The sequence below is a fragment of the Musca vetustissima genome, unplaced genomic scaffold, assembly GCF_032173495.1.
Source record: "Musca vetustissima isolate MV318-11 ecotype Yass unplaced genomic scaffold, APGP_CSIRO_Mvet_v1 utg17462, whole genome shotgun sequence".
Taxonomy (NCBI): domain Eukaryota; kingdom Metazoa; phylum Arthropoda; class Insecta; order Diptera; family Muscidae; genus Musca; species Musca vetustissima.
Window position 1 is genome coordinate 20588 of NW_026873098.1, and position 11483 is coordinate 32070.

The 11483-nt window shown below is 32.7% G+C and overlaps 2 protein-coding genes across 2 annotated transcripts; one reads left to right on the plus strand and one right to left on the minus strand.

Annotated features, from left to right (window-relative positions):
* Positions 1–4096: 4096 nt before the first annotated feature.
* On the plus strand, positions 4097–6413 carry LOC133322748 (DNA mismatch repair protein Mlh1). Its single transcript, XM_061531713.1, has 5 exons — positions 4097–4473; positions 4529–4956; positions 5028–5453; positions 5499–5721; positions 5852–6413. Exons 1-5 carry the CDS (start codon positions 4097–4099, stop codon positions 6411–6413), a joined length of 2016 nt encoding a protein of 671 aa, XP_061387697.1.
* Positions 6414–6969: 556 nt separating this feature from the next.
* Positions 6970–7615, minus strand: LOC133322737 (succinate dehydrogenase assembly factor 2-B, mitochondrial-like). Its single transcript, XM_061531702.1, has 3 exons — positions 7598–7615; positions 7300–7511; positions 6970–7240 (listed from the first exon to the last, which is right to left on the minus strand). The coding sequence occupies exons 1-3, from the start codon at positions 7613–7615 to the stop codon at positions 6970–6972; spliced, it is 501 nt and encodes a 166-aa protein (XP_061387686.1).
* Between the last annotated feature and the right edge of the window lie 3868 nt (positions 7616–11483).

Here is an 11483-nt window from a genome sequence, read left to right on the forward strand (position 1 = left end):
CGTAATACTATTGTCAATATGAATTTGACAAATTATTTTTTTAAAAATCACCCAACAGGAAAATTGGGAACGCATATAATTTGAAACTGTTCTTTCTTAAATGTGCTTCCGTATTCAATTTACTCAATCTGCCTAATGGGAAAATTTGAGGAAGCAAATCTTTCTTCATGGAATAACTCGCAATTCCCTGCGCTTTCGCAATTCCCTGATAATGTTTACAGTACATAGCGATTTTATTTTGAGGATTCCAAAATATTTCATTTTGAAAATAAATATATGGTCTGTTCCCGTACTGCAAGAATCTACTACTTTTTACTACGATAACGAATTTTCTTTTATGATATCGAAGAAAATAGTAAAATCTAGTAGATTCTTGCAGTACGGGAACAGACCAATAATTTGTTTGTTTACATGTTTCTGTCAAAAGAAGTTGGACACTAGTATAACTTACAACAACAAGTTTCCATGTGGTTGTTGTATCGTTTGTTGTACAACAACACTTGCTGTTACCTTCTATTAGAGGAAGTGATGCAAATGTGGTATAGGTTGGTAATGTGGTATAGTCACTTTTTTTGTAAACTGAAATTTTCAGAATAACTGAAACATGTTCTATAGTTTGCTGTTTTCAAAAAAATAAGGTAGCAATGATCTGTTTAATTTATTTAACTCTCGTTGGGAATCAGTAGCAAAAATGAAAATGTTCATGAAATTGACTTTTTTTCGGTTGAAGTTTAAAAATATATTTTTGTTTACAGATGTATTTTAATCTTTATTATTAAAGCATTAAAATAATTAGTAAGTACTAAAAATTGAATAATATGCGCGACTACAACACCTATTTATCAATTTAGAAAAAAAACTACACGTTTATTCAGTAAACACAAGTGTAGGTAATGTGGTGTGAGTCTGCATGAAAAAAGTCAGCACAAGGCAAAATATCATTACTATTTGCAACATTTGTACTCTACGAGAGTCTACCATGAATCACAAGGATGAAAAACAAAGGCTATGAGTTTTAACAATTTATCCATACAAAAGTTAAAGATTGCCATGTGTAGACATTATTATATAATAAAAATTAAAAGGTTCGTTCCCGTTCTTTTTGATAGTAAAGCTAGTAAAAGAGCGAACTATCCAAAATTACTCTCACATACAAGATTTGGGCAAAAAGTAAAGGAACGAAAAATAGTTAAAACATAAAGAAACGTAAAAATCAAAAATTTCATTTGTTAAGGACAAAAAAAGACTACAGAACCTAATGCACAAAAAAAAAACAAAAAATTAAACGGCGTCCATTGCGTGATTTTGATAATATTAATATTTATTGTTTATTTTTTTATTTGTATAATTTAGAGGAAAACATTATCGAATATTTGGAAGTGGAGTTTCCGACGAGTCCGGAAAGGCTTACATGGCTGGACGCTCCCATAATGTTAATGCTATTGAAATTGGTAGATATTTTGATTGGAATGTTTTAGCAAACTTGAACAACAAGATATGGAACAAGTCAAGTTTAAGGGCTCCACTCGGATCACAGATATATAAATTTCATCTGGGGAAATGCATACTTCCCGAGATATTGGCCTTGAAATTTCGGAACATATTTTCTTTAAAACAACCCTTTTTCTATTGCCACAAAGGCAATATGGGTATCATTAAAAGGTTATATCGGGTACTTTTTAAGGCCCATATCGCGGGAAGTATGCATTTCTCCCTATAAAATATATATCACCGTAATCAGTTCACCGAGGACCACTTACTGTAAAAATGTCAAAGCGATCCAAGTGGAGCCCCTAAAATTGACTTAAGCCCAAGATATTTTGGACCAATGTACACACGTTCATCTTCATTCTATAGTATCTTCATCTGAATCTTCTGCCATTCATTCATCTTCGCTATCCTTCAAAGGATAATAAAAATTATGTTTGTCCATTTTTAAATTTCCTATTTGTTTTTTTTTTTTCAAGCAAATGTGTGTGCGTCTGTGCGTGTGTCCTTTTTGTTGAAGCGCTAACTTTCATATGCTTTATTTCGGACTGTATATCTCTGGGAATCAAATGTCAAATTCACAATTTACTACATTTAATATTTCGTGCTAGGCCAAATTGGTCTTGCAGAAAAAGGAGAAGAGAACGCCATTTTGATTTTAACTCTCTTAAATTTAACTTCAATTTTTCCTACTTTTCGACGTAAGGAAACGCTTTTCTAGCAAAAATTGCAAAACTAGTACAATATAGTACTATATTGCAGGTTTGGGAACACAGCTAAAGTTCCACTCAACGTATCCGTTAAAAATCTTAACAGACATAAATCTCGAGCTATTTCGCATTCATTAAAAACAATAAATTATATAAGATATCAATTGGAAGTGAAAAATATACTATACCACATTAACATCATGTGGTATACCACATTACCTGCACTTTTTTTTAAATCACTTTTAATGGAATTTGAATATTTTCTGAAATATCTCTTAAATTTTTAGAATAACATTATTTTCAAATTGATACATGGAAAGACAACATATGTAGCATGTTAAGTGTAAAATTTCAATTTAATCGGATAAAAAATAAAAATTTGGCAATCTAAAATCAAATGGGTATACCACATTTGCATCACCTGCTATATTATACCATGGTACATCGCAAAAATTAAACTTATTTTGCCAACCGATTTTACAAGGTAACAGCAAAAATACAATTCAACGACAACCACATAAAAAATTATTATTGTATGTAAAACATAAAATATCAGTATATTTGTTCAAAATGTAAAATTGAACATGAATGAAATTCTTGAAAAAAAGTCATTACTAATAAGTTATATGCTGCTTCACATTTTCCCATTAGAGTCTAAACGCAACCAGAGAGTCACGAGTCAGCGTCATACTTTTTCGCCGGCGTGAAAACCAAACGAAAGAGTTAGCGTTAGCGGCACAAAATGTCAATTATTTGTGTTCATTTTCTGACAGAAAATTTTACGTTGTGCAAACCAAAATCAATTTATTATTTAATAAACAATAATGTCAAGGAATTTTGATAAAATTATTGAAAAAAATATTTTTCTTCCATTTTATTAATAATTCATTAAAAAGCATCCACAATCTTTGAAAATATTTTTTTTTTTTTTTTTTTTTTTTTGCAAAATAGTCAGGCTTAATCCCAGTTTGTTGTTTTTATAAAAAAACAACTATTTATTAGTGGGGAATGTATGGCATTGTCCGCCGAGGGGTAAGGCAGGGAAGACTATAGTTTCGGATCTCGCCACTGATCCTCATCAGTTCCCTTAGTTTTTTGTTGGGATATTCTCCCCAGAAGCTATTAATAGCTTCTTTACAAAAAACCTTTCAAACCCAAATGTCTCTTGTGACAATTCGAAGTTCTTACGTTACCAGCGATAGACCCCAATGAGAAGTTCGTTTCGTTGGCGCCTGACTTCGTGGTCGACAAGGCATTTACAGACAACTACAATACATTTCCCACTGCTATGTGTCGTCACTTTGTGACGAATGCACATAACGTTGTTGTTGGTATTGCTAGTTAAAGCAATAAACCAATTTAACAGTACTGCCATATGTTTTGATATAAATTCTCATTGAAATTTGGTAGCACTGTTGATTTTTACCTAAAATATGGCAACTTAATTGAGAGCAAGAGAGAATTTTTGAGTATGACGCTGAGCAAAAATGAATAAAATCTATTCTAGCGTCATGCCGCTAGACGCGAACGTCAGACGTCGCGATTTCCCGTTGCCTATAAGAAACACACGGCAAACGACTGTCGCTGACTCTAGACTCTATGGTTGCGTTTAGACTCTTAGGAAATATTTGTATGGCGATTTGCATATTTTCAATCATGGCATAATTATACAAGGTAGTCTCATGCAGTCATATGTTTTCCCCTGCGACAAAAAAAATGTGGCGACTCTGGAAGGAGATGTTTTGTGTTGAATGAACAATAAGGCGCGATAGTTTCGTTTGTTATGGTTTATAATTCTATTAAATTTTTAAAATAAATATATTTTATAATTATTTTTTGTACTAGGGTCTAGTTCTTTTGAGATTTTTGTAAAGCTGAGCTCCTGAAAATTTACCACAATGATAGAACCTGGTGTCATTAAAAAATTAGATGAAGTTGTAGTGAATCGTATTGCAGCCGGGGAAATTATACAGCGACCGGCAAATGCTTTAAAGGAACTACTGGAAAATAGTCTGGATGCCAAGGCTACCATCATACAGGTCACAGTAAAGTCGGGTGGACTCAAACTATTACAAATTCAAGATAATGGTACGGGCATAAGGAAGGAGGATATGGCGATTGTATGTGAAAGATTCACCACTTCAAAGCTCACAACTTTTGAGGACCTTACCAGCATTGCCACATTCGGGTTTCGTGGAGAGGCATTGGCGAGTATTAGCCATGTAGCTCACTTGACAATACAGACGAAGACTGTCAAGGAGAAATGTGGATACAAGTAAGTAGGTCCTGTAATGTTGGATTTGATTTTCTAAAGTGCTTTCTCCTCTAAGGGCCTCCTATGAAGATGGCAAACTTAAAGCTCCACCAAAACCTTGTGCCGGCAATCAGGGTACAATTATCACCATAGAAGATTTGTTTTATAATATGCCACAACGACAACAGGCACTAAAGTCACCAAATGAAGAATTCCAAAGAATATCTGATGTTATGTCGAAGTATGCCATACATAATTCAAAAGTGGGGTTTACATTGAAACGTTTCGGTGAACAGCCATCGGTAAAAACAGCACCGAACAGTAGTCAACAGGCAAATATCGAAACAATCTATGGTGCTTCCATAGCCAAAGAGCTATTGGCGGTTGAGTTGAAAGATGATGTCCATAAATTCCAAATGAATGGATATATTACAAAAGTCAATTACAGCTCAAAGAAAGGCATTATGTTGTTTTTTATAAATCATCGCCTTGTGGAGCTGGCATGTAAGTTTTCTTTTTATGGAAGCAATTATATCTATAATTAAATGTTAATTTGCTCGCTTTTATTTGTGCAGCTTTAAAAGCTGCCATCGATAATGTTTACAGTACATATTTACCCAGAGGAATGCATCCCTTCGCCTACATAAGCTTGGAAATAAATCCATCCAATATTGATGTCAATGTCCATCCCACAAAGCACGAAGTTCATTTTCTCTACGAAGATGAAATTGTTGAAAAAATAAAACAGAATCTGGAAACGAAATTGCTGGGCAGTAATGAAACGCGTTCATTTTACAAACAATTAAAAATGCCCGGAGCCTCGGAACCACTTGCTGGAACTAAAGATCTTGATAGCAGTTTGAAAAATGTCAGTGTAGACAGAATAAATCCTCAAAATATGATAAGAACTGATAGTAAAGAGCAGAGTATTTACAAATTTTTAAATGTCGAAGGTGTAAAATTAAATGATTCTGGTTGTTCGATGAGTTTGAGTAGTTCCAGTTCTACATCTGCGGCAGCAGCTGCGAACGAGACAGCGGTTGCAGGTGCGGGATTGCCGGAGGAAAGTTTTCGTGACATTGCCCATAAAAAATCGAAGGAGGTTAAGCTAACTAGCATTTTAAATATGCAAAAGAAAATTGAAAACGATTGTTCGATTGAAATACGAAAGATGGTAAAGGAGTTGGTTTTTGTCGGTGTTGTGGATAAGCAATTTGCTTTGTTTCAGCATGAAACTAAACTTTATATGGCTGATACAATTAAATTAAGGTATGCCATGACGATATACTCTCAAAACTAATTTTAGCGTGATAATTTGAACTTCCAATATGATTACAAATTTTACTGAATTATTCTCAAATTCAAAGCGTACTTATTTGTTTCCTTATTTTCATTTTAGTGAACAACTCTTTTATCAACGTTTATTGTACGAATTTGAAAATCACAAAATGATAAGTATTAAACCACAACCTTTACCAGTTAAGGATTTAATTAAATTGGCACTGAATACGCCTGAAAGTGGTTGGACAGAAGAAGATGGTGATAAAGATGAATTGGCGGAAAGAGCTTCAGAGATTCTAATAGAAAAATCACCAATAATGCGTGAATATTTCTCCATGACTATTAATAGCAGTGGGCAATTGGAGACTATTCCCTCCTTGCTGGACAAATATATACCGAGTAAAACATTTTTACCAATTTATATGTTGAGATTGGCTACCGAAGTTGAATGGGATACGGAGGAGGAATGTTTTGAAACATTTTGCAGGGAAACTGCGCGCTATTATGCAATGGTATCAGAAGCAGAAAGGCTAGAAATGCCAAAACAACATAAATGGACGGTAGAGCACATTATATATCCAGCATTTAAAAAATATTTGCTGCCACCAAATAATCTGAAAAAATATATATTTGAATTGGCAAACTTACCCTCTCTTTACAAGGTTTTTGAAAGATGTTGATGGCGGCGATACTTTGTTATACTGCATGAAATATTTTCTCAATGTACTCATTTTAAATTGTTGTTTGTAATAAAAAATCACATTTTTTTAAATAATAATAAATATATAGTTTACGAATCACTTTTAAATCACACTACTCTGTTAATCGTTTAGGTTTAGTCTTGGAATATAGTGATACTAATATTTTAAATATATTTATCTAGGCAGTGTATTGTTGAAAATATTTTTTAATTTTTTTATTTTTGTAAATTTGTTTTTTTCTGTAGTTGACAAAGTAACGAAAGCTTGGTTGGGTCTAAAAATTATAGTAAACAAATTTGAAAATAAATTATACGGTACAGTTTAAATTAACACTTTAATAGTTTATTGAAAACAATTACAATCTAAAATCACAAGCTAATCATAAGTACCAATCATCATAAGTTATGCAAAAGATCAATAAAATAAAAATAAATTATTTCTAAAATTTGTATTGCTTTGTTGTTCAATATCAAAATTGATCTTTAGCATATTCAAATGACGAAATTCACACTGCAAATCCGAAACGCACATCAATTTACAAATTTGGTTGTCTCAAACGTTTTTCGCGCTGAGCATTTGCAACATGTTCCTTTAACATATTCATTATTTCATTTTGATACTCCGGAGGTGTGGGTTTGTTCTCGGTGGCCCAATAATAAATATCCCAATCATTGGTGACACCATTAATGAGGCGGTCATATTGGTCTGTTAGTTCAGCATTCAGGCCTTTCAAGTGTTTGGCCACAAAGGTACTCAGCAGTAAATCGTTCTCCAACATGCCGCGTTTACGTGATTGATATACCAATCTGCAAGAACAACATTTTATGTTATTGCGTTTTACAAAAATTGAATTCATCACCTTTACCTTTGCTTTTTAACATCCAATGGTTCGTCTGGCCGGAATGGATATTCTGGCAAGGGCAAATAATCGGGATCCTCGTAGTCGATGATGGGAACATCGGCATGATTGACCACATCCTGTTTGCCATCTTTACCATCACCACCGGCACCAGTAGCGGCAGAAAAACGTTGTGTGCGCGCCAGAAGAGGTGTAAGTGTGCGTTGACCCACAGTAGTCTGGTGAAATATAAGGTTATGCAATGCATTTGAGTTTGTCTCATTTACAACGTTACAATCATATTGGGGATAAAGTTTTTACTTACTATTAATTGACGCAACATGTTCGGAATTTGTTTTTGTTATTTGTGTAATTTAATTTATTATAATTTAATAATTTTTATTATTGTTTAATGGTCGTGCAACAGCAGAACCGATGTTATGTTTACGAACGAAAAAATTCAATTCAACGATTCACTGAAATGAACCACTGAACAATCCCAACTAGATTCCGTATTTTTCCATCATTCTCAAGTCCTCTATTTACGAAATGTGTAGGAACGAAAAACAACTCAAACGCATCATGTTACGAATATGGGTGATAGAGAACAAGCCGAATGGGCATATTGTTTACGAATGACGACCAACGGGACGAATACGCAAAAACAAAAACAGTGTTACCAAGTCAAGTGGAATGGTTCTGGATTTTGTATAAAAAATACAACTTTTCCCGACTTGTTCAAAGCCTTAGTAGAACTTCATAAATTCAATGCTTCCCTCAAAAACAATTATATTTGAAAGGAGATTCTGTGTGAAATTTTGGAAGCCCCTATATAAGGATGTGTAGACTTCTCCAAATAAATTATTAAATTTTTGTGATCATACCGCAATTTCTTCAAATACAAGCCCCTTCTGTGGATATTTGGAGGTATATTTCTCAGGAAGTATTGATTTCGGTAAAATCTGAGATCTTAGGACGAGTGGTAAAACGGATCCGCGACCAAGCCCTAAACTTAATTTGTTCATGTTTTAGTGTTTGAAATATAAATACAGTATTTTTCAGTTAATTGGTTTCCCCGCTTAATTGAACCACATGATGGGTCAACAAAATATTGCATTCGAAAACACATGTACATTACAGTACGTTTACATTTAACCGAATTTCGTTAACCCACTGGGTTTCAATTGTCAATTCCTTTGCATATATGTCAAATAAATCCATGTCATCAAAAATATTGAAAAATAATCTGTCATTTTTATAGACCCATGGTTCCTTTTAAGAATATCCATGGAATCACTTTCTGAGTCGATTTATGCATGCCCGTCCGTGTGTCGATGTTAAATTGTAAACAATGTACAGGTCGCATTTATAATCCAGTTAGATTAAATTTGGTACACCAAATTCATGTCATCAAAAATATTGAAAAATAATCTGTCATTTTTATACAACCCATGGAAATTTGTTTTTTAAGTTCTATATGTCAACTGGATTTCAGAAAACTTTAAACAAATAAACAAATTATATGCAAATTATTTTTATTTTGTGTGTCGATGTTAAAATAAAAATTGAAAAACAGGTGAAATTTATCAAATCCAGTTAGATTTCTATCGCTTCCAATCTTTTGGTAACACCAAATTATATATATGTGTAACACATAGGAAAACCCTATTGAAATTTCGAAAATTCAGGGTTGAGTAACTTTGAAACTGCATATACATTTCAAATTTTTTATTTTCCTGTTGGGTTAATTTTTAAAAACATTTATGTCAAATTTATTTGACATATATGCAAAGGAATTGACAATTGAAACCCACTGGGTTAACGAAATCCGGTTAAATGTAAACGTACTATTAGATATAGCTACCATATACATTTTCGTCCGATTTTATGTAAATGGTGCACGGAAGTCTCTATATATTTTTCGATTTTAACGAAATTTGGCATATCAGATTGAATGATAACTAGGATATTGTGTGCTAAATTTCGTGAAAATCGGTTCAGATTTTGATATAGCTCCCATATCCGATTTTAAGTAAATGGTGCACCAAACTTCCTATTTGAAATTTAGCGTAGGTTTTAGAATGGCATACGTATGGATTGATGTTAGTCGGATCACAGAAATGTATATATATATATATATATGAGTTCGTTCAATTTGAAGTCAATGTTCCTTCGAAGAGCGACGTCTGTTAGGATACATATGTAGAATACACCAAAGTGGTGAAGGGTTCATATAGTCGGCCCAGTCAGACTTTATTACTTTCCTTACTGGTTTTACATACATATTTGACATAATTTATGAAAAACACTAGGGTACATCTCTACTAATTGAAAACATATGTTTATTGCTAAGGAAAAACCGCGAGAAAGCGTAAGTGTTTGATTTGTATTTGATAATAACATTAGAAATTAATTTCTACCAATTATGAGCGATTTCTGTAATTGAACAAACAGTTCAATTAAGCGGGTATCGGATAATTGGTTCCTCAGTTAATTGAACAAAAAATTGTGCATATTTTGATGTGCAATTAACCGAAAAATACTGTACAGTCGAGTACGGTTATAGCGAACTTGTAGGGACCAAGCAAAATAGTTCGTTATAGAATTAGTTCATTATATCCAAGGTAAGACAAAGTATAGGCTTAGCAGAAAAAATATGTATTCATTTAGAAACTGGTAGGTTTTGTGTCATTTCTGACAATTATTTTTTTTTCCAATTAACTCCTCTCCTCCTTGGCTCACGTCCTATTTGGTATTAGAATGTTCAGAGCCATGTCTCCATATGTAGCTTAAGCTACGAATTTGACTTTATCCATAGATGGTGGTTTATGTTTTGCAGGTTGACTTCGATCTTCTTTAAGAATTTGACCACAATGTTCAGACTTTCTAAGCCTTGTGTATCAGTGAACTCTTCTACTGTGAAGGAGTCACATAGTTGCGAAAAGCATCTTCTTTTGTTATTAAATTTACGAAAATTAAAAATTTCATGCGCAGCTGTTTGGATTCTGTTGAACGACTCGTAATTTATAGGTTATCCGTATTTGAAAACACACGTGTTAGTTAAGCGAACGCTTAACAACCGCCATTTTGTAAAAATCTATTTTTAAGCCCGTGGGCGTGTAATACTCATTTAAAATTTTTTTTACGTCTTTCTTGTGAGCCGTCCGAGGACGAACTGCATTTCTGACAATTATTAAGTTGCTTCTCTTTTTTTTACCCATCACCGTTTATGATCCGATTTGGATGAAATTTGGCACATGCCACTTATTTGGCACAAGGACGAACCCTACTGAAATTGGAGAAAATCTGTTCAGATTTACATATAGCTCCCTTATATAGTTTCGTACGATTTTTTGAAAATGGTGCATCAAACTAGAAATATTGGTCCGATTGAGAAAGCATTTTGCAGTGTAATGAATTAGGTCCAGATTGATGTATGCGATTTTTTTGGAATCGGTTGAGATTAAGATATAGCTACCATATGTAGCTTCGTCTGTTTTTATGTAAATGGAGCATCATAGTTGCAATATTATTGAAGATTATTCAAGGTATTTTTCATATTTGGTTATAGGATTTTTAGTTATTTACAGTTATATACAACAGATGCCGACTATTGGAACTCTTATCCCATAAGTAATATATATCGAAATCTATTTTTATTAGTTTATTAGTTCAGTTCAAGATTCTTGCAAGTTCGTGAAGAGAGCAATTTGTATTATTATTTATTTTGCATATATTTCTCTGTAAATTATATAAAAATTGTTGATTCCAAGTAAATTTTATTTTTTAATCATTGATGCTTTTTGTTTGGCTTTTTTGGTCAGGTATTTTTGATGAAAATAAAAACTGGTTTTTATTTCATATTTTGCTCGAGGTTTCGTTGGCTTTTTTCCAACATTTTCGAGACATTTTTATTTTTTGTCATCTATTTTCGTTTCCAAAATATGGTCGCCTTACCTATTATCAAATGTGAAAGTACTCTTTTTCACTTTAATTCAGATTTTGTTTATTAAACATTTCAATTATACATTTATAACAGTATTTTATATAACATTACATATAAACATTTGTAATAAGTTTCTTTTGTCTTCAACCACTCTCTGTGTTATTCATTAAAAAAAATATATAATAATAAAATATAATATTGCTTCAAGCAATTTGTTAACTATAAATTAAATAGTAAAAACTAGAAAATTCAATGAATTCATAAA